General features: G+C 50.5%; 1 protein-coding gene across 1 annotated transcript; it reads right to left on the reverse strand.

Annotated features, from left to right (window-relative positions):
• EXOSC10 (exosome component 10) lies at positions 140-23,954 on the reverse strand. Its single transcript, XM_013998976.2, is given in 26 exon segments — positions 140-279; positions 1,090-1,166; positions 1,965-2,026; positions 2,889-3,060; positions 3,533-3,606; positions 4,583-4,670; positions 6,468-6,542; positions 6,880-6,975; positions 9,057-9,163; positions 9,254-9,332; positions 9,449-9,499; positions 10,996-11,107; positions 11,912-11,962; positions 12,140-12,288; positions 12,404-12,560; positions 13,728-13,918; positions 14,857-15,000; positions 15,797-15,907; positions 16,119-16,194; positions 18,475-18,589; positions 18,734-18,899; positions 19,468-19,572; positions 20,796-20,919; positions 21,844-21,859; positions 21,862-21,979; positions 23,438-23,954. Coding segments are annotated over 26 exon segments (2,658 nt in total). The 5' UTR covers positions 23,549-23,954; the 3' UTR covers positions 140-248.

Here is a 23,954-nt window from a genome sequence, read left to right on the forward strand (position 1 = left end):
AGATGGTCCTGGATTTCTCCAGAAACCACACTCTAAGGGCACCCTTGCCCATGGACGGCTGAAGAGGGGCATGTGACAGGATGAGATCTCTTCTCCTGCCAGAGCTGTGGCGGCTGCAAAAGAAAAGTCAGGAACCAGCTTTCTTCCCATAAGGATTACTTTTAATGGTTTAAAAATGAGTCTGTACAAAACCAGCACCACTCTGGTGCTTCCCGTCCACTAGGGGATCCCAAGCGTCTCTTCCAACACTATCTCTTCGGCCAGTTGTGTCTGAAACCTCTGTAGAGACAGCAAGAGGACAGAAGGCTTAGCTCTTCTGGTGTGGCTCCAGGCTGGCCCTCAGCCAGTTTATAAACATCAACGCAGAGCTGAGGGAAAGTGGTCTGCTGGGGGCCGTGGAGAACTGAACTGGGCAGTGATGTGGACAAAAGCTGGAGCCCAGGGAGCGAGTTGACCCAGACAGGTCCCTTCCGCACCACGCCACACTTGCAGGGTCTGCCCAAGGATTAGGGTTTCATGTTTTTTTAACTCAAATATTCTTGAATAGGTGTTCCCATCGTGGCTCAGCGGTTAACAAATCTGACTAGCATCCATGAGGACGCAGGTTCGATCCTCGCTCAGTGGGTTAAGGATCTGGCGGTGCTGTGAGCTGTAGGGTAGGTCAAAGATGCGCCTCTGATCCTGAGTTGCTGTGGCTGTGGTGGAGGCCAGTGGCTACAGCTCCAATTAGACCCCTTGCCTGGGAACCTCCATATGCTGCGGATGAGGCCCTAAAAAGCAAAAAAAAATTTCTTGAACAGCAATAACGACCCACATTTGCTTACTGATTTTTTTCCCTCATTCTTCAGAAACAGGCTGATTTAGGCAAGCATCAAACCTATCTGCTCTGAGGTGATGCCGGGAAAGTGTGCGGGGACAGGAGAGCTGAGGGTGATTGGAACCGGAGACTGCAGGCAGGGACCAGGACGCGGCATCCAGCAATCATCTCTCCCCCCGGCTCGGTTTTCCGGAGGACACAGAGGGAGTGGGTCGGGGAGGCTCCTGAGACTTCGCTCGGGGCCTCCCTGGCTGTGTCCGCCTTGTACGTACCTGTCAGACTTTCCAGTCGGAAAGGACATGCTTTTGTTCCCCAGCGACTGCTTAATTTTTTTGGCCGCAATGCATTTCTGGAAAGACAAGAAGCCATTTAAGCTGAGCAACAACCATGACTGCAAGACGCCCAGGAAAACACACCTGAGGTCAGATGGCCCATCAAGGACTCCAGCACCACTGGTGTGACTGGTTTTCTTGCAACTGGGAGTTCCTATAGTGGCTCAGTGGAAACAAATCTGACTGGTATCCATGAGGTTGTGGGTTTGATCCCTGGCCTCGCTCAGTGGGTTAAGGACCTGGCATTGCAGTGAGCTATGGGATAGGTCACAGATGCAGCTGGGATCTGGCATTGCTGTGCCTGTGGTGTAGGTCTGCAGCTGTAGCTCCAGTTTGACCCCCTAAAGCCTGGGAACCTCCATGTGCTGTGGGCGCAGCCCTAAAAAGAAAAGAAAAAAAAAAAAAAAAAGCAAGGCAAGGCCGTTAGGATGAGCTCCTAAAGGAACGCAAGGGCGCCACACAGGCCTCGCCCTTCACATGTCAAACGTCCAGCCACACCCCGCTGACTGGCAGCAACGCCCACAGGGCAGATGGAGGTTCGTGGCAGCTACACTGGGAGTGTTGTCGGCCTGCAGCTAAAATTCCCATGGCAGGAAAGAGACTAACATCCTCCAAAACCACACACCTGCCCTGAGAGACTCTAAACATTTTGTTTTCTTGCTGGAATAGTTGATGGGTATTGTCTGTACTTGGGGAGAGGGGAGAGGGGAGAGGGAAAAGGAAAAGGACCCCCAGATGGACCTGTCCTCCCTGTGGTGGAAGAGGGCAGAAAACAGGCCCCTTGAGAGGCCAGCCTTCTCGGTCCAGGGCCTTACCTTGCCAGACTGGGGCTGCTTGTTTGGGTCAAACTGGAAAGAAGGTTTGGATTTGCTGTTTCCTGGAAGGGAAGAGAGGAGAGATGCCGGTGGTCGTGAGCATGAGCGGATACACACAATGGACAGAGTCACGGCCCCCGCACACGAGTTCAGGAAGCCGGCGGTCGGTCTCCCGCCCCTTCACGGAGAGCAGCCGTGGCTGCTGTCAGTTCACAAACCACCTTCCCACTGGCTACAGGGTCTGGAGACCAGGCGCCTTTTTCGCAGGTCTGTTCTCAGGAGGTCGGGGCAGGGGCTAAAGCACTGGCCACTTTTCCATCAAGGAATCCACTCTGGTCTCTGTGGCAGATGAAGCCACTGGCAGTAAACTTGGACCAGAGGTGATATTCCCGCAGAGAAGACTCTTGGGCGGCCCTTCCTGCCCTGCCTTCTCTCTCTTCAAAAGGCTGTGCCACCAAGGAGGCTGCTCTGCAGTCAGGAATGCCGCCTGCTGCCCCTTCAAAGTGGACGGGCCCTCATAGGCTATGGGACCCCAGAGCTTCATCTCAGGGGCATCAGGTTTTTTAACAAACCAAACCTTTACTCTGTGTGTGTGTGTGTGTGTGTGTGTGTGTGTGTCTGTCTGTCTGTCTGTCTCTGAGAAAACATGTTTCTGGGAACAAGCATTGAGGAAGGACAGAGCCACGACCAGAATGGACGCCATCCTGCTGAACCGCCGCGGGGGCGGCTCCCGCATGCCAGCCCAGGGAGGGAGGGTGGTGGGTTTCTGTCCCACCGCTGCTGTGCCCTGTGTCGCCCTGATATTTCGGGTTCCCACCAGGGCCCGGGCAGGCTTTTGTCGCACTGAAGCCCTTCGCCTCTGTCACCCCACAGCCTCCTCCTCACGTGTCCGGTGGTCCCCAGGGGTACCAGTTCTGGCCTCACCAGCAAAAGCCTTGAAATCCGACTTGCTGTAGTCATAAGGGGTAAACTCTTTTTCTGAGGGGTCTGGGTCTTTTGGCTTCTTGGAAATTTTGAGTCGCTTCTTCTCCTGTTTCTGCTCTGTCGTCCTGGGGTCACTGGTCACTCGCTCTCTCTTCCTGGCAGCAGTCTCCAGCTGCAGGGGGGAGCAGACCCGTGAGACAGCTGTGGGGGTGGGGGCCCCTGCCTGCAGCCCCGCCCACCAACCCCCGCGCCTGGGACGCGCCGCCTCCTGGGCGGGGACAGGAGTCCGAGAGGGGCGACTGCCAGATGGACGAGTGCCCAGCTGGACAAGGACATCGGGTCACTTCGAAAGGCCGGGGCTGGGCATTCTAGAGAACTGAGGGCGGTGGGGAGTGGAACGGCTCCAGGTGGAGGGGGACACGACGTGGGCCTGAAGCCTTGTCTCCTACAAGTGGCGGCTTCACCCCCAACACAGCCGGAGAAACATCTTATGGGGATGACGTCAACACTGCCGAGGGGAATGAGGTGGCACTACTTGTCAAGGTGACATGAACTGGGGGGAAGCCAAAGGCACGCCCTCCTGACCGAGGAAACCCTGACAGCAACCAGGGGCAGCAAGGAAAAGGGGCAAAGCTGGCACGTACGGCAGCCTGCTGGCGCACGGACACAGCCTGGGCTGCTGCGGCTCCGAACTCCTCCCTGGCCTGGTCCCGGGCAGCTGTAAGAGAGAGAGAACCATGTCGATGGTGGTTGCTGGCAGTGGCCGAGCTTCCGTCCTCCTCGGTGCTCACCCCAGCTGAGCGCGCCCTCGCCACCTCCTAGCCCCTGGCTGGTCCCGCCCCGTTTCCGCAAATGCCCCAAGCACAGCCGCCTGGGGCCTGGACGCTGGGCTCGTCATCATCCGCCCCTCATCCAGCCCCCGGGTGACATCTGAGGACCCTGCGTAGGGATCTCGGCGTGAGGGGTCAAGGCCAAGAATCTAACCCTCGTCCAGCTCACACTGGCTCTCTCTGCAGCCTCAGGGCGGCTCCACCTCCCTCTCTTGGGGCTCCGGACAAAACCAGCATGTACCACACGCACCGCTCCTACTGACATCAACTGCTGCAACTTCACTGCGGGGACCCCCCAGCCCCGCCCACCCTGCTTACGCTGCCCACGCCAGCACCGCCCCTCACCTGCATCCCGGCCCTGCCTCGACTCCCTTGCGGGAGATGCCGCAGCAGGTGAGCCCCCACGTCAGTGCGCGTCCTTCCTCTGCTCAGAACCCTTCAGGGCTCCCAACCCATCTGGAATCCAAGTCCTGAGCACAGACGCCAGCCTGCTCCCCCACCTTCCCCTCAGCCTCCGGCCATCTGAGCTGTGCGGCGCTGGGGCCATGGCCTCACTGGGCCATGGTCCAGACACTGCCCTGTTCGCTGCAGGGCCCTACTCTCTGTCACATGCACTGGACCCCAGACAGAAGCAGCCCTGCACCCCCTCACGCTCCTCTGTAGGCGCTTCCTTCCTTTCTCTGCAGAAGTCCCCACTGCCACCTGACGGGTCACACACCCCCTGGTTTGCCGTCCACCACCCCCAGCAGGAGGGGTGCGCTGGAGGGCAGGGCTGAGTCCGCTTTGCTCATGGCTGCATCTGGCCCCTTGCTGAACGACTGAGTCAACAGCGCTGAGTTTACGAGGAAGGGAACGCCACGCTACCTGTTTGCTCAGCTGCCTTCTTCTTGGCAATTTCTTTAGATTCTTTTTGCACCTGTACTTGGCTTGCCAGCTTCCAACGGTTGCTGATCTATAATAAAAACAAAATAAAAACACTCCAGAACTCAGCCACCTAGGAATGCTTTACTGTTTCAATGAGGTGATGCAGCAGAACTCACTAATCTAACAACTGTACACATTCTAGGTCCCACAAAACAAACGCAAAATAAAACCTCACGCTGGCTGTATTTATAAAATACTCATTAAGAAGGACACAGCACAACTGTGTTCTAGGCACTGGGCTGGATGCTTGTATATCCATCATCACATTCAGCCCTTCTAGAATCCTGGGACAAAGGTATTATCACCACCCCCGCTTTACAGACAGGAAACAGGGACGGAGAAGCTAACTAACTTACGCAAGGGACATGGTTAATAAATGGTGGTGATGGAAGTGGGGGAATCCTGCAAATCGGATGTGCTGCTGCTTCCTTTTTTTTGCTTTTAGGGCCGCACCCACGGCATATGGAGGTTCCCAGGCTAGGAGTCAAATTGGAGTTACAGCCACTGTCGTACACCACAGCTCACGGCAACGCCAGATCCAAGCCGAATCTGCGACCTACACCACAGCTCACAGCAACACCAGATCCCTGACCCACTGAGCAAGGTCAGGGATCGAACCTGCATCTTCATGGATACTAGTCAGATTCGTTTCCACTGCGCCAAAACAGGAACTCCCCTGATGTGCTGCTTTAAGACACCTCATTTATCTGTGACCTCAGAGCCCACCCAGGTAATAGGAAGCTAAGCACGGTAAGGGAGGGATGGCTGCCGGGTGTGCCTAACGGGGTGGGAAGCCGGCTCTGAACAGAGAAGGAACATAACGGATCCCAGGAGAACATCTCACGGGGATCAGGGAAGGTGTGTTATCCACAGTGCTGCTAAAAACAGACTGCCCGATATGAGACAGAGAGTTTTAAAGTTTAAGCTGTCACTTTGAAAAGCCTTAAAGTAGCACGCACATGTGAAACTGCATCAAACCTTACATTTAATATCCGTGTGATTTACAGTATTTAAAACTTCAATTAAAAAACCCCCAAAACCGGAGATCCCATCGTGGTGCAGCGGAAACAAATCCGACCAGGTTGCTGGTTCGATCCCTGGCCTTGCTCAGTGGGTTAAGGATCCGGTGTTGCTGTTGCTGGGAGCTGTGGTGTAGGCCAGCAGCTATAGCTCCAAATGGCCCCTAGCCTGGGAACTTCCATACGCCGTGGGTGCAGCCCTAAAAAGACAAAAAATAAAAAATAAGTAATAAAAATATAAATAAATAAAAATTAACGAAGAAAAAAAATATTTGATGTTCTTGCCAAATAAGGCTATACCCATGGTAACAAAGATACGGAAGGATTTGGAAAAGAAGAAAACAACAAAAACCCCAAAACTGAAACCAAAGATCTGTTTTTGTTTTTTGTTTTTGTCTTTTTAGGGCCGTACCTGAGGCATACAGAGGTTCCCAGGCTAGGGGTCAAAACAGAGCTGCAGCCATGGTCTACACCACAGCCTCAGCAACCCCAGATCCGAGCCGCGTTTGTGACCTACACCATAGGCGCAGGGCTGCAGCCACAGCCTGGAGTCAATCCCTGGCCTGGGAACTTCCAGACGCCATGGGTGCAGCTATAAAATGAGGGAAAAAAAAGTTCCCAAATACTGATTAAAATTAATGTTGGCTCCTCTCTCTGGAAACAATGCTTGTGTAGGAAGCGTTTCCTTTATTCGTTTTCAGGAAGGTTCACAGATGGGCTTATTAACACAGAAACCTGACTTAAGACATTAGGCAGTCCCTTTTTCTTAGAAAGTCACTCTCAGAAAGGCTGACAAATCCACTTACTTCAAAGATTTTCGAGGAGGGATCAGACTTGGCTGCCTGAGAGATGTGAGCCCGGTGTTCCAAGGAAGGCAGGAACTGGAGGAGCGGAAACAGTCACGTTAAACGCTGAGCCAGGCAGCCTGGACCCAGAGCTCAGTGGCACGGAGATGGGGGTTTTTTTGCTGGCTCCGTCTTAGGAGGCCTCAAGGCCAAGTGGCCACCGGCCCACCGCTGCCAGCCCTCTGGTGAGGTCTTCCTGTTGGCTTCCTCTCAGAAGACCTGCCTCCGGTCTCAACCGGCTGCCAGGGATGACCTCACGGTGTCCAGGCTTCCCGTCTCTGAAAACGTGCACCTTCCTTCCCAGGCCAGAGGCACCACGGCTGCCAGCCCTCTGCAGGTCTGTCAGCCCTCAGCACACACAGCCGTTACTTACCATCCTAAATGGATTCTCAAAGGACTCCATTATGTTCTGGGCTTTTTTCTGTGCCACTGTTAATGGACGCTTTCCATTTTCTTCAGCACTAGGTTCCTGCAGGAACAGCAAACAATCAGTTACGACTGTTACCATTTTATGACGTTAAGCAAGGGAGTTCCTGCTGTAGGTTAAGAATCCAAATGCAATGGCTCAGGTTGCTGCGGAGGCTTGAGTTCAATTCCCAGCCCAGCACAAGTGGTTTAAAGGATCTGGTGTGGCCGCAGCGACAGCATAGGTCACAGTTGTGGCACTAATTCAATCCCTGGCCTGGGAACTTCCATATGCCAGGGGGCAGCTGTAAGAAAGAAAGAAAGGAAAAAAAGGATGCAAGCGAGAGGAACCAGAGTTAACAGTAATAATAATAACAGCTGACTCTGGCTTTTTATTTTTTTGCCTGTGCCTGTGGCATGCAGAACTTCCCAGGCTAGGGAGAAAACCTGTGCACAGCAGTGACAATGCTTGCTCCTTAATCCGCTGAGCCATCAGGGAACTCCGCTGGTGACTTTATATAAAACTTTTAAACATTTAAGTTAAAAAATTGAGGTTAAAAAAAAAATTGAGGTATGGTTGATTGACAACTACACTAATTACAGCTCATTTTTTTAAAGCTTCCCCTATGTCAAAGGTAGTGTAACAGCCTGCGATAGCATGCAGTAGGGTGTTTAATGCATATTTATTTATTTATTTATTTATTTATTTTTTGTCTTTTCTAGGGCTGCTCCCGCTGCATATGGAGGTTCCCAGACTAGGGGTCGAATCGGAGCTGTAGCTGCCGGCCTACACCAGAGCCACAGCAACATGGGATCCGAGCCGCGTCTGCGACCTACACCATAGCTCAAGGCAAGGCCGGAACGTTAACCCACTGAGCAAGGGCAGGGATCGAACCCTCAACCTCATGGTTCCTAGTCGGATTCGTTAACCACTGTGCCATGATGGGAACTCCATAATGCGTATTTATTTAATCAATGAATTCTCCCTGTGTCCTTACAACCTATGGAGTACAGAGCACTATGGGTAGAGAGGTGGAGTCGGCTTTAGGCCAGGCAAGCTCCCACCTTTAGCTGCCCAATCACCTTGGTGGCTCAGTGAACTCAACTAAAGCTCCCAGGCCTCTTGTCTCACGAGTTAGTGAAGCAAGGCTGATGCAGGTAATGACACGGAAAAGGAAGTTCACTCCCAGGTGGTGCATTTTGCAGGCTGCACTTCGCTGCCCTGGCCTTGGCCCAGTACGCGAGCGAGCAGGATGCCCCAGCTATGAAAGCTGCCCCTGGGACCTACAGAACCAGCCTGCTTCTTACCATCTGAACACTTGCTAAGCTTGACACTGTCTTTATCCACCTGGAGAGTATCCTTGCTTCTCTCATGTTCCTCCTTTTCAGAAATTATAATTTTCCCTTTCTATCACATCCGTTGGGTGTGATATTCAGTTTTGTCTGTTTCCCCTTTGTCTTTCCTGACCAGCAAATGAACCCAGTCTCCCTTTGCCAGAACCTGCAGCAGAAGCTACTGGCAGAAAGGAGATGCGCTGGGTGGGCTAGACTGGGATGCCTTCTGGCGTCCCGACACAGACGCCAGGAGCCTAGCCCTCCTGGGCCAGGCTGGGCTGCAACCTGGACGGAGTCACTGCCTACAGGACTCAGCTCCTCTCTGGGACAGGAAGCGAGGCCCTACCCACATCCTGGTGCCTCCTGCTGCCTGCTTCCTCTAATGAGCAGACCTTTTCATCCAAAGCACACATAGATAACGCAGGGGTTCGTCAGGAAGGTAAACACAGCACTCAGGCTCCTGTCACCAGAGAGCTCGCTCCACCCCTTCTGGGAATCAGGGTGAACTGCCCCTGGGCCGAGGAAATTTGGGGAAAGCTTAGGTGTCACTGCAGCCCGAGACCACCTCCCTGCGGGTCACTGGTGGGACGTCCACCCTCCCCGAGGATTTCCTCAGGCAGAGCTCACACAGACCCCACCACCTCACGGGCGCCCTCGTCAGGGCAGCCAACACCATCTTGCCAATGGCCTCCAGGCCTCCCACTGCCACGGAGGCTTTTGCTTCCGGTGTTGGGCGCAAAGGTGGCCGCAGCCCAGATAAACCCATTAAATCCCCTCGGGTCTGTCACCTGCTCGTCGGGTGTGACTCACGTTAAACAATGTGATGACAGCGGTGGCGATGAGGCATCTGGTGTCCAGCAGGGCCTCCTCTTCCTCTCCGGCAGGGAGAAGGCCCCGGGCCTGCACTGCCGCGGGCCCTGCGGTGCAGAGGTCAGCACGTCAAAGCCCAACGACTGCACACGGGACAGCCCCGGCCTCCCAGAATGTTCCAGAGGGCTCTTCCTTACCGCTGGTCGGGGTGAGAGGATAGCCGTCGGACGGGGTGTGGGAACAGTCGTGAGGGCCAAAGAGAACATTCTCCAATCTCTGCAGCAGAAAGAGAGCCGCGTGTCAGGCACCGGTGTGGGTCTGGGAGGTTAAGGCCGCGCTGGCCTTGACCCACGTCTCCCCCCAAAGCCTCGATGACCGCCGCGGCACTCTACCTCAGGGTTGGGCAGGGGTCCGCTCTTCCTCACTCCCGCTGCAACTTCAGACTAGAGAGCAAAACAAAGAGACTGCGAGGAAAGTTCCCGTACTTGATGACACACGTTTCCCCCGTGGCAGACGAGTCGCTTCACTAGACTGTGTTTCTCAAGAGCCCAGAGACTTTCCTTCCTCCCTTCATCCCTCCAGCGCCTGGTGCTGTAATCACGCAGGGCTCAATAACCACTTGTCGGATGAAAGAATAAAACCCTTCATCACCATGAGGCACAACACAGAAGGACTCCAAGGAGCCTGACCACGATTCTGCTCCCTTCGCCAGCATCGCTCCTTTTACCTGGAAACACTACGCAGCTAAGAAGGGAATTTTAACATGAAGACAGTAAATGTGTTCTCTCATTTTTCACTGCAAAGGAGTTGATTTTAAGTCTTCTAAGATCACCAATTTTTCAAAAAATTACAAACATGATTCACCACCACTGAGGGGAAACATTAACTGCCTCGATAAAACACAAATCAGGAGTTCCCTGGTAGCCTAGAGATTAAGGATTCAGGGTTGTCCCTGCTGTGGCTCTGGTTCAATCCCTGGCCTGGCAACTTCTGTATGCCTTGGGCGTGGCCAAAAAATAACAAAACATGCAAATCTACCTGAACATACTGTATTATCTACCCAAGAGCAGACGCACACAGACACGAGCTGGTGTGCATGTACCCACGTGTCACACACATGCTCAGGTGCATGGATCTGAACGATGGGCTGAGCACCCCGCTTTCCTCTGTGTTTGGTGAAACTCCAGCACCTCCTTCACAGTGCCTCTCTCTGAACTCCCCTTTTCCATGCACGGATCCCATGTCCCCATCACCTCGGTTTTAAATAGGGAATGGGTGGTCCCTGACTCCATTGTGTCACCTCCAAATCCACTCACCATTCAGCATGGGCTCAAAAAGAAACAACAGCCACTGTCACCATCTGTCATTAAGTCCCATCTCTCTTCTTTTGAAGATGCTTCTTATACCTGTCCTTTTTTTCCTTTTTTTTTGCTTTTTGGCTACACTCATGGCGTCTGGAGGTTCCCAGGCTAGGGGTCAAATCAGAGCTGTAGCTGCCGGCCTACACCAGAGCCACAGCAATGCAGGATCCAAACTGCGTCTGCTGAGCGGCCCAGTCTCAGACATTACTTGCCACTGGATTATCAAAGATAAGGTCATGAGAAAAGAAGGATGAGCTTTAGTTTGTGACTATCATAAAGACACACCCACTGGACTTCTCAAACCATAGTATTTCCTTGGGAGTTATTGATGTATTTATTTTGTTTTGGCCATGCCCATGGCACATGGAAGTTCCCAGGCCAGGGATCGAACCTGAGCCATAGCAGTGACCATGCCGAATTCTTAACCCCTAGGCCACCAGGGAACTCCACCCCCAGGGTGTTGTAGAGTGGAGACCAGCTCACGCAGGTAGCAGACCATAAGGAGTAAGAAGTAAGAGGTCAGCAGACAGAGCTGAGAACCAGCTGCGTTGGGAACATCTGGCAGAAGAGCCTCTTACCTTGAGCAGGGGCATCTCTCGAGCCTGCTGGATTAAAAGATGCATTTCATTGATCTGCTGTCGTACAAGAGGTGGCACAGGGTTACAGCACGCTATGATGCCCTGAGGCTCCCTGAGGACAAACGAGAACACTCATCACTGACGAACCGCAGCCCTCCAAGGCTGCAGAAGAGAACTGGGACCAGGCAAACCCATGGTGCGATAGCTCAGGTGAAGACTAGGGAAACACGGTCAGCTGCCCCTGCACAAGCTCGCTCCTACGGCTGCCCCGCTAACACAGGGGCCACAGCTCTGCTAACTTCATTAGGAAGTGGATTTCTTTTTTTTTTTGGTCTTTTCTAGGGCCACACCTGTGGCACATGGAGGTTCCCAGGCTAGGGGTCTAATTGGAGCTGGAGCCGCCGGCCTACACCAGAGTCACAGCAATGCAGGATCTGAACCGTGTCTGTGACCTACACCACAGCTCACCGCAACACCAGATCCTTAACCCACTGAGGGAGGCCAGGGATCAAACCCACAACTTCATGGTTCCTAGGTGGATTCGTTAACCACTGAGCCATGATGGGAACTCCAGGAATTTGATTCTTTACTTACACTTCAGTTAACACCTAAAATTGTGAGCTGCCTTAACTTGGAAGAAGGTACAGATGAGAGTCTGAGGATGCAATGGGCTCAGAGACTTACATGAGACTCAGTACAAGGCACAATCACTGACACAGTTCCAGTTCAGAAGCTTTACTTCCTAACTGGCACCCCAAGGGCTGAGGTTCTGTGCTCCTGGGACCTGCTAACTTCCTCAGAGCACTAATCTTCTCTGTAAACAGCCTTGAGATAAGAACAATCAGAGAAGCTTGGTTTTGAAAGACAAAATTCTTCTACTGAGAAAGTCGGAACATGTGAACCAGCTCTCACTTACTTGGGTAGCTCTTCAGCTATCTTGAGCATCATATGGTTTGGCAGGACGTATCTGGAATGAAACACACAACAGGCTCACATTCACTTCAGCCAGCAAGTTCCATCGTACACTGTGACCCCAGGAGACTATAACCAACTTTCATTGCAGAAAGGAAAAAACGTCCAGTATTTCCTCCTTACCAGACCTGCTCCGACAGGAAGCAAGTGTTAAGACTCTCTAGTCCCTTACCCGTAACTCTCATCTTCCCTCCGGGCTGTTTTGTCCCTCCAGGCAAACAGCAGCTGAAAGGCTGTCAACTGCTGGGTGTTGAGATGCTTCTTTTGCTTCCTATACAGGTCAAGGTAAGACTCGTCTGTGAAGATAGGTTTGATGAATTTCTGCAAGATATCAGAGATTATTCCAGGTCAGTGGGAGTCAGTGTTGTGCCCTGGGCTCTTTTCATGAATCTTAAGAGCAAAGCAAAGAACGAGGACGTGAGCAGAAGCCGTGTACCTTGAGGCAGATGTCCCTGCTCCGCTGCCACACCACCTGCAGCTGCGCGGGCTGCTCGTTGCCTCGCTCCCACAGTGCCAGCCTCATCTTGTCGTAGATGTAGAGCAGGTAGTGAGTGTCATCTCGGGCGTAGCTGAGCATCTCCTCAGGCAGAGGCCTAGAATTGCAACAGAGCACGTCAGGAGTGGCAATTTACCTCGTCTGCTCTGTGGGCGCTCAGCCGTTTCTGCTTCCTTCTGGCATCAGATTCTCTCACAGCCAATGCTTCAGTTCCATCAGCACCTCCAGCATCTTCATACGACAAGCTGTTCTTTTCACAGCTGGGCAGAAAGGGTGACAGGGTAATGATAACGGTTAAAAATAAGGGCCCCGTCGTGCCGAGTCTGAATCTCAGCCCAGTGTTTGGCACATGGCAAGGGTTAAATGACAGGAGAAAAGCCTGGTGCTTCTCCATACAACAGCGGCAGCCTCAGAGAGGAGGCCAGCCATCTGAAAATGACCTAGCTGAGCAAGCACCCCACAAAGTGTGGCCAGACTCTGCTCCAGTCTTATAGTAAACACTGCTTAGAAAGTGAAGCCAACTCTGTACCTTAGACCCGCTCACCCCATGGGAGGTCATCTCACACACACACATACCAGCATCCCTGCTGGGGAGATCTGAGTTTCAAACAAGAGAGTGGCATGGACGCATGCTGACATGGCATGGCTCTTTCAACTACTCTTTCCATGAAGCCCAATGTCATATCTGTTTGCTGGTTTATTTAAGACAGTAGTTCTCTTATTTAAGTAGGAGTTATTTAGGATATAAAGCATTTCTTTTTAACCAGTCTGTTTTTTCTTTTTTTTTCTTTTTTTGGCTGCCCTGCAGCATATAGAGCTCCCAGGCCAGGGATCAGATCTAAGCCACAGCTGGGACCTGAGCTGCAGCTGCAGCAACGCTGGGATCCTTAACCCACTGTGCTGGGCCAGGGATAGAACCTGAGTCTCTGGGTTCCCAAGCAGCTGCTGATCCCATTGCGCCACAGCAGGAACTCCTAACCAATCTGTTTTTTACCTCTTAAGTTCCTCACCTTACAGAACTCAACTTAAATGTATGGATATTTCACTCTAGGTAAGATAATCAGCCTAATGTAAATGTCCCGTGATTCTCAAACTTCCAGTTGTGCCTGTGCCACTCAAAGCAACTGGGAAAAGCCCAACAACATTCAACGCAAGATTCAAACAGTTTTATAGGCGAAAGGCAGGTCCCCGGGGTGGGAGGTGAACAAACACCCAGGCCGTCCTCCCCTCTCCATCCCTCCTTCTCCGGGAAGAACGAACTGACCGTATTCTCCAGTCAGCCAGCTGATACTGCTTGTTGGATTCCACACTGCAGTAGAGCTTCAGCAGGTGGTCGAGGGAGTGCCGGCCCAAGTTGAGAAGGCGTGCTGCCTGGTGGGTGTCAAACATGTTCACCACGTACAACCCGAAGTCCTTCTGCAGCCATTCGATGTCGGAATCAGCCCCGTGGAAGACCTGAAAGCAAAACCACCGTCATGCGGAACCGTGGCACAAGCCGCTGTGCTCTGAAATGACCTCTGCCCCACGGGAATCAGAAGCCACTATAAAGATTAAGATGGGTTCAGGTTTTTTTTTTTTTCTTTTTCTTTCTAGGGCCGCTCCCGCAGAACATGGAAGTTCCCAGGCTAGAGGTCGAATTGGAGCTGTAGCTGCCGGCCTATGCCACAGCCACAGCAACATGGGATCCAGGATCCGAGCCGTGTCTTGGACCTACACCACAGCTCATGGCAATGCTGGATCCTTAACCCCCTGAGGGAAGCCAGGGATCAAACCTACATCCTCATGAATACTAGTCACATTCATTATCACTGAGCCACAATGGGAACTCCCTCCAATTGCATACTCTTAACTGCTCCCAGCCAATGATTCTAAGAAAGCTGCTTTACTAGCTCCAAAGGTAATCATAAGTCCAAACAACCTTGACAACCTGGGCTCTCTGCAGCAGTTATTCAAGCGATTTAACGTTTTTTTCTGGATGGTAACGATCTTAGTCTTAGCTGTTCTCACAGAGATTCAGAAACATAAGCAGTTTAACACATGGTGCCCTAGTCTGAGAAATCACAATGATTTCTTTCTTTCTTTTTTTTTTTTTTTTTTTTTAGGGCCCTATCTTCGGCATATGGAAGTCCCCGGGATAGGGGTTAAATCGGAGCTTTTGCTGGCCTACAGCACAGCTCACAACAATGCTAGATCTTTAACCCACTGAGCAAGGCCACAGATTGAACCTGTATCCTCATGGACACTAGTCAAGTTTGTTACCCCTGAGCCACAGCGGGAACTTCCACAAAGATTTCTTCAACTTTCCTGGGTCTGTGTTGAAATAATGAAAATAGTAAACTGAAAAGCACTCAGATCTTGCACGCACTGGCAAGAACAGGAAAAGGCTGGCTGACCTTGACAATAGCTGGGTCTGTGAGGCTCTCGTTGAGAATGTACATGTCACTGCGAAGCTCCAGGGTGTCAATGATGAAGTCTTCTGTGCGGGTGGAAATCTGCATCAGGCAGGTGAGCCCCAGGAAGCTCCTATAAGAGTGGTGCTGAGACGCAGGCAGAGGGAGAGCAGGAAAAATGGATTTTACCAGGCTCATCGCTACTGATTTTGAAAAGTTAGTTTTTTTTTTTTGTTTGTTTGTTTTTTTTTGGTCTTTTTGCTATTTCTTTGGGCTGCTCCCACGGCATATGGAGGTTCCCAGGCTAGGGGTCGAATCGGAGCTGTAGCCACCGGCCTACACCAGAGCCACAGCAACGCGGGATCCGAGCCGCGTCTGCGACCTATACCACAGCTCACGGCAATGCCGGATCCTTAACCCACTGAGCAAGGGCAGGGATCGAACCCGCAACCTCATGGTTCCTAGTCGGATTCGCTAACCACTGCGCCACGACGGGAACTCGTTTTTTTTTTTTTTTTTTTTTTTTTTTTTGTCTTTTTGCCATTTCTTGGGCCGCTCCCGCGGCATATGGAAGTTCCCAGGCTAGGGGTCTAATTGGAGCCGTAGCCACCAGCCTACGCCAGAGCCACAGCAACGCGGGATCCGAGCCGCGTCTGTGACCTACACCACAGCTCACGGCAACGCCGGATCCTTAACCCACTGAGCAAGGGCAGGGATCGAACCCGCAACCTCATGGTTCCTAGTCGGATTCGTTAACCACTGCACCACCACGGGAACTCCCTGAAAAGTTAGTTTTAAAGCAAATTAAGGTGATTAATTTTTACCAAAAGGAAAAAAAAAAAAAAAGATTTAAACTAGTATTACTTTTATACTTCTTGAGTAGGTGAACTCACAGAAAATGTAAACATTATTTATTTTCACTCAAGGTGGTTTGTTACGTTACCTCCAAGTCTACGGCAAATTCCTGGCACTTCAGGAGCTTTTCGTTGAGTTCCACTAGCTCATCCAGCGAGGACACAAAATGGCAGGGGGTCTCTTCTACAGGTCTGTATAACTGTGTCACCAAAGCGCAGGCAGAAAGAGGAGACCATTAATAGCCCTCTTTCACTAAAGTACAAAGTGAATCATGAGTTCAAGAAATGATCCAAAGGCATAACCTTCTACTTTAAAAGTATCGAAGGAAAGGCAGAATTACATCCACTAATATGTATTTGGTGCTTCTGGGCTACTCGGCTACCACCCATCAGCTGAGGCTGGGCACTAACCTGAGGTTCTGGCTTCTGAAGAACTGACTCTGGTGGAGTGAAGTGATCCAGTTCGTACTGATAAGGATGTGCAAACCTGAATCAATAAAACAACCAGAAAAATCCTATTGATTAATTCCATGATTCGAGAACGGACCACCACTTCATCTTTTATTATGGAGCACATGGAGGTACCCAGGCTAGGGGTCGAATTGGAGCTGTAGCCACTGGCCTAGGGCCACAGCTACAGCAACGCCAGATCCTAGCCACGTCTGCGACCTGCACCACAGCTCACAGCAATGCCAGATCCTTAACCCGCTGAGTAAGGCCAGGGATTGAACCTGCGTCTTCATGGATACTAGTCAGATTTGTTTCCGCTGAGCCACAATGGGGACGGGAACTCCAAGAACAGCTGATTTAATCCAATTTGTAAAAACAAACAAGAAAAGACCATTGTGGAAGTACTTTCTCTTTAAAAAGCATCATTGTTCCAATGACTATTCAAGTGCACCAAAAAAAAAAAAAAAAAAAAAAAAAATTAGGGGAGTTCCCATCGTGGCTCAGTGGTTAACAAATCCGACTAGGAACCATGAGGTTAAGGGTTTGATCTTTGGCCTGGCTCAGCAGGTTAAGGATCCGGCATTGCTGTGAGCTGTGGTGTGGGTCACAGACGCAGCTCAAATCCTATGTTGCTGTGGCTCTGGCATAGGCCGGTGGCTACAGCTCTGACTTGATCCCTAGGCTGGGAACCTCCATATGCCGTGATGTGGCCATAGAAAAGACAAAAAAAAAAAAAAGACAAAAAAAAAAAAAATTAGGGAGTTCCCGTCGTGGCGGAGTGGTTGGCGAATCTGACTAGGAACCATGAGGTTGCGGGTTTGATCCCTGCCCTTGCTCAGTGGGTTAACGATCCGGCATTGCCGTGAGCTGTGGTGTTAGGTTGCAGATGTGGCTCGGATCCCGCGTTGCTGTGGCTCCGGCGTAGGCTGGCAGCTACAGTTCCGATTCGACCCCTAGCCTGGGAACCTCCATATGCCGCAGGAGTGGCCCAAAGAAATAGCAAAAAGACAAAAAAAAAAAAAAAATTAGGTGGTGCTTGTTCATCCTCAAGTATAATTTGAAATCTATTCATTTATAAAGATTTGAGCATTGACTTCCAAAATTCTACATGGCTGCCACTGTGGATGATGTGGAAAGGTGAAACATACGATTCCCTGTGGTGTGGGACAACGCATCTGTGAGGCAAGAGGATGGAGCAGATACCTCGCATACTAAATGCCGCAGTTTTTTCTGTCCTTCTGTCAGATACTTGCATAAAAATCCTACTCTCTGAGTTCCTCAAGGGCAGGCCGCCTTTCTTTCTTTTGACCTCACCCAAGGCACACAGAAGTTCTGGGCCAGGGATTGAACCTGCGCCAGAGCAGCAACCTGAGCCACAGTAGTGACAATGCCAGATGCTTAACCTGCACCACTGGGGAACTCCAAGGCCACCTTTCATCACTTTTCTTTTTTTTTTTGTCTTTTTTTTTTGCCTTTTCTAGGGACACTCCTGTGACATATGGAGGTTCCCAGGCCAGGGGTCTAATTGGAGCTGCAGATGCCGGCCTACGCCACAGGCACAGCCACACGGGATCCAAGCCATGTCTGCAACCTGCACCACAGCTCACGGCAACTCTGGATCCTTAACCCACTGAGTAAGGCCAGGGATCGAAACCGCAACCTTATGGTTCCTAGTCGGATTTGTTAACCACGGCGCCACGACGTGAACCCCCTCACCACCTTTATGTCTCTAGCACTCAGCTGGTGGCCTCACAGAGCAGGGGCGGGGCTGAAGGCATGAACGCTCAGACAGGCTGCGTGTGAGAAGACCAGCGCTGACAGCTTTCCGTCATTGTTTTCTGTACACTGAAGGCAAGTTCTTTTTGTCTGTTGGACAAAAAGGTTTTCCACGATGCTTATACTGCCAGTGAGAAATGGCTTTTCCACTAATACACTGAGCACATTAGTGAGCCTGCCTTTACTGGGTGAGCCCCCTCCGCCCAAAGAGATGGCAGAGCGGTGCAAAGGGAAGGACACTTTGAAGAAAACTTGGGTTTAAAGTTCTAGCTCTGTAGGAAGTTGGCATCTCTGATTTTGCTTTTTCATCTGTACGATAAAGACGAGAGCAAATGGCGCCTCTCAGGACTGTGTGAGAAGGACTCATGAGTAGGACTCGAGCCGATGCCTGTGAGAGGCCCTCAGAGAACACAAGCAGGGGGTTTAATGGATAAGACCCGGTTCAGGACAAAATGAAGAGTCACCCAGCCCTCGGCATCGGCTGTCATTTACACACTTTATAGAAGTGACAGAGTGAAAACTCGGCCAGGTGAACACTTACATGTCCTGCTCCACCTGCCGGGTCCTCTGCTGATGGATGAAATCCGCCAGGGCAGGGGGCACATCCAAGTCCTCGGGCCGGTCCTGTGGGCGCTCCCGCCTGTCCTTAGAGAGAGCTGGATCCAAGCAGAGAAAAAGCATGCTCACTTCTTGCCTAGTCGTAGCGAGTTAACTCGCTGACCCGGAAGGAAGAAAGGAAGGCGGGAGGGAGACCCTTCCCCCTTCATTTCTCTTTGTGGGGCAGAGCTGGCACCACTCACCCTGAGGGAGAGGTTTCTGAGCATTGGGCTTGATGAAGATTTTAGGAAGAAATGGCGTGTTGGAATTGTCGATCTTCTCTCGGAATTTAAGCTGAGGTCGGATGATGTTTTTTGCATGAAGCAGCCGGAAAGTTTCAGATTTTGTTTTTTTGCTATATTCTCCTGCCTGTGATTAACAAATATAAATACTTTATAGCACAGCAACTTGATGAATTAGGAAAGTTAGTAAATTCCAATTTATACCTTCCAAGGACCACTTTTTTTTGGTCTTTTTGTCTTTTAGGGCTGCACTGGTGGCATATGGAGGTTCCTAGACTAGGAGCTGAATCGGAGCTATAGCCGCCGGCCTATGCCAGAGCCACAGCAACGTGGGATCTGAGCTCTGTCTGCGACCTACACCACAGCTCATGGCAACACCAGATCCTTAACCCGCTGAGCGAGGACAGGGATCAGACCCGCGTCCTCATGGATGCTGGTTGGGTTTGTTAACCTCTGAGCCATGACGGAAACTCCCCGAGGACCACTTGTTTAAGAATGTATGTGTGTGCGTGGGAGACTGGGGGTGCAAAGTAGACCAACAGGTATAACTAGGTTGTGTCTGTTTATGAGAACAAGTTAGGTAGTGGCCATTCTGTGTCTAAGAAGTCAGAACACAGAAGCAGATCAGAATGGGCAAAGGCCCTGCTACTAAGCTGACAACAGAAGCTCGAGTTAATCTGAAAAGTGGCCCTTACCTTACGGTTCCAGCTGGACACGATGGTTTTGGGGACCTGCAATCCTGCAGGGAGGACGGGCTGTTGATTCTTATTCACACCTGATGCTTCATCCAATAAAATGCCCTAAAAGCAGAAGAGGCATTAGTTGAGTATCTCCCTTTCGGGGTTAATAGAGCAAATTACCTCCAGTTTTTACAAGAAACATATTCAGAGAATGATGTGATGGTACACACGTCTAAGAGCGGATCACCGCAGGAGAGGTGATCAGAGGTCATCCCAAGTACTTCAAGCATGATTTGCTCAAAGACAGGGCAGTCATCAGCCACTCCAAACCCTTGATCACTGCTCTTTACAGTTCCACACTGGGCAGAAAACTCAAAAATGATTTAACAGTATGATGTGGGCCACCACAATAATCCAAAAGACCTTGGACTGCATCTACTAAACAGAGAGGGATAGTATGATCTACTCTGATCTACTCTGATCTACTCTGCACTGTAGAAGCAGAGGTGGAGACTCCGTTTGGGCACGATGAACAGAGGTGCATTCAGGTGACAAATGCAGCTGGCAGGAATTGAAATCATAAAATATGAGAGCCTCTGAAATCACATGGAAGAGGTGACTCCCGCGGACAGGACAGCACCATTTAAATAGCTGCAGGACTGCCACCTGCGGAGGCTCAGGTTTGTTTTATATTTCCGAGTAATGTTCTGCTATAGAATCAGGCCAAGCAGACAGTCAGCAAGATCGAATGATCCACATCTCCCTCTGGTGAGCAAGTCTGCGTGGTTGGCAGACTGGGGAGAACCGTAAAAACAGACTAAAGTTTGGTTGGGCTCTGTAACCAGAGGCCTCTTCTCTTGTAGTAAAATGGGATTTGCAAATCTGGAAGGTAGATTTCTAATGAGGCTTCTTGGAGTTCCCATTGTGGCTCAGAGGATTAAGAACCCAACATAATGTCCATGAAGATATTGGGTTCGATCCCTGACCCCGCTCAGTGGTTTAAGGATCTGGTGTGGCTGTGGCATAGTCTGGCTGTGGCACAGCTGTGGCATAGAATGGCAGATCCCATTCAACCCCTAGGCTGAGAATGTCCATATATACGCCACAGGTGTGGTCTTAGAAAGGAAAAAAAAAAGCTTTCCTTAGGCAGTGATATTCTGAAGTGACACGTTTAAAGACAATTGTGAAGGCAGCTGCAGCAGAGGAAGGGAATGTTGTTATGGGCAAGAAATGCTAACCTTCCTTTCTTTTCATTTCCTAAGGTGCTCAGGGTTCTTTTCATGTTTAAGGATACAAAAGCTCTTCATTTGTCAGTTATCCTAGGAGGAAGGGGAAATACTCACCACTCTTTCCAGAATAACGTCATTGGTGTCAACTAGCAAGTCAAACTTGTCCTCCAGCTCAGTCACTTTACTCCGGTCCTTAATGTTGCTTCGACACCCGTGGTACTGCATCACCCTGCTCATGCTGGGAAAGGCCGGAAAACCACAGTCAGCTTATATACTGTTATTCATTTGTTTACAATCTGGGAAAAAGCTCCCAAGGCCTGGCTTGGACTATCTGCAATACTTTATTTTTCTTTTTTGCGTTTTCAGGGCTGAATGGGCAGCATATAGAGGTTCCCAGGCTAGGGGTCGAATCGGAGCTGTAGCCACTGGCCTACACCACAGCCACAGCAACTCGGGATCCGAGCCGAGTCTGCGACCTACACCACAGCTCTCAGCAATGCCGGATCCTTAACCCACTGAACGAGGCCAGGGATCGAACCTGCCGAATCCTCATGAATACTAGTCGGGTTTGTTAACTGCTGAGCCTCGATGGGACCTCCCCTACTTTTTTTTAGTCAAACTAATAAAACCTGCATCCTTACAACAAAAAACATTGCTGATAGTAGCGCAGCCTTGGGTAATTCACTAAATCTCACTGAGATTCATTTTCTTCATCTGTTATCTGAAGGGGTGAAAGAAATTACCCTGACGCTTACCTTAAAATACTATGCAAATAATGTACTCTGCATTCATTGTTTTAACAAAAATCAAACACAGATCCTCTAATTCTGTCAAACTACAGTTAAACAAAATCAGTATTTGTGTACTGCCTGCATTAATACAAAGGTCATACTTGTGACTCTGCAAAAACAGGTGTGCAAAAGAATCTTGGGCCTAGGTTTTCAAATCCAATATTAATTCAAGAAGATTCATTACATTTTTAAGTTAAAACTCAAAATTTACCAAGTAACATCTCCTTAATCAAAATCCACTATCTTGTTCCTACATTTTATAGCTCTAAAGCACAGAAAGTTATGGTTAAGAAAAAACAAATCTCAGGAAAAATCATCGACTTCTTTATCTTCATTTCTTTCAACGTGAGCAAACAATACGGAGTACTTACCACTGAAGCAACCTGTTCCTTGTGTTTCACAAAATGCTTGGAAGCCAGGAAAACTTCGGTAAAAATCATACTCGTCGCCAAACTGTGGAAGGCCCCCAGAGGCCTTGGTGACTGCCACCACTGACCCAAGAGCGAACTATCAAAAACCAGAAAAAGCAAGCACGTTTTAGACATGGATCACCATTCATTTAGCAACTCATCTTTTTTCAAGATCTACTGTATATACTGAATTGTGCTAGAAGATGAAGTATCCAATTGTCACGCACCCAACAAATATTCTTTTAGTGCTGATTTTACCCCAAGCCTTTACTATACAATAGTGAACACGAAAACAAGCTTTGGAGCTTACCTTCTTGGGAAAGAAAGAACAAATATGTATACAATATGACTAATATTCAAAATGGCCTGAGTTTGAATCTTGGCTCTACTACCTATTGATTGTCTCCTGCGGCAAGTTATTTCATTTATTTGGACCTTGGTACCAACCTCTGCAAATAGGCATAATAAAAGATGGAGTCTGCCCACCCCAGAGAGTTGTTGTGAGGATTAAATGAGAAAATAAGATCACTCAGGACAGCGATCTTATTAGCTCATTTAATAAGTACTATTATTATTATTACTCAAATTCAAATCCATGAGCTTTCTGCAGGAATTAATTTTTGTGTTTTCATTTGGGCAAACATCTAAAAACAATGTAAGAATATTTTAGATCTTTTGGATGACCAATTTATAATGCCTACACTACTGTCCACAGCTGGGCTTGTATTCATGGTTCAGTCAGGGCAAAGCAGGTCTCTATTTTAATTGTTGTGTGGGAATGAGAAAAAAAACTGAAGGGACTGTCATAGGTAAATGATGGTTTGTCATACGAAGGCCGACGACATCACTATAAGTTGTGTAATAAATATTTTCCAAGGGGGAAAAAAAGGAAGAGAAAGGTGGGAACTTGAACCACGGTCGGGTACGTGGCAGCAAACGAGCCGCACAATCAGGACCATGGTTAGTAGCCCAGAAACTAGTCTAAATAAACTCTTTTCTGTGTTCCTCTATGGAAGCATTGATAAATGTTCTATGGCACCTACAGGAGGGACCCTCGGTGGCAGCTGTAACAGATGATGTTACAGCTAGGGTTTGGGATTATGTAGGACTGGACTTCAGGGGAGGCAAGAAGGGCGGTCCCCGCCGCGGGAAGGGAGGACGCGGGCAAGCGTGGGAAGCTTAAAGCGGCCGAATCTCTTCGGAGGCGTGGCTGGGTGGCTCAGGCCTGGGCGGGGTTGAGGTCGCGAGGACTAGGGGCATCGGGATGACAAGGAAGCCCTTCCCACCACGCGGAGACGTGGGCCAGCATAGGACCAAACGGCAAAGCAAGGACCCTGGGAAGTCGGGCGTCCCTCAGTGTTCGCATGCGAGATCCCATCCCCAGAGGGTGAAGTGACAGACTACTGTGCCCGGAGTGGGCAGTGGCCCCTTGACCGCCCCCAGCCCGGGGCTCCGCTGCGGCGTGGGTACCGCCGGCTGGCCGCCGAGAGGGCCCAGGCCTGCCTCCAGTCAGCCGCTAGCGGCTCCCGCAGCAGCCGAGGCCTCACGAACTCACCTTCACGAAGCTATCTGCGTCCGAGAAGCCCGGTAGTACCATCTCCCCATCAGACTTGGACGCGCTCTTCGCCGACGGGGCCTTGGGCTCTCGGGGACTGGGAGGCGCCATTTTTCCGGCTCTCACGGCTTTTCTCGCGATACTGCCTCGGCCAACGCGACGAGTACTAACTGCGCATGTGCAAAGGCCGCCGTCCCTGGTGGGGAGCGGAGGACTGTGAGTTGGGGTGGAGGGGCGCAGTGTCGGTTCTGAGCAGCTCACCCACGGAGTTTTTCTTTAACCTCGTATTATTTCATGCCAACAACCCAGTGATTTTCGGTGGGACCTGGGGGATCCAGTTATTCTTAATTAAGGCCAGCTCCTCCCAGAGTTCCCTTGTGGTGCAGCGGGTTAAGGATCCTGCGTTGTTGCGGGTTTGATCCCAGCCTGGGAACTAATTTTTACATGCCGGCCGGCGAGGCAAAACAAACAAACAAACAAACAAACAAACAAAATAAAGGCAGCTCCCCGCCCCACG

This window comes from Sus scrofa, chromosome 6 (genome assembly GCF_000003025.6).
Source record: "Sus scrofa isolate TJ Tabasco breed Duroc chromosome 6, Sscrofa11.1, whole genome shotgun sequence".
NCBI lineage: Eukaryota > Metazoa > Chordata > Mammalia > Artiodactyla > Suidae > Sus > Sus scrofa.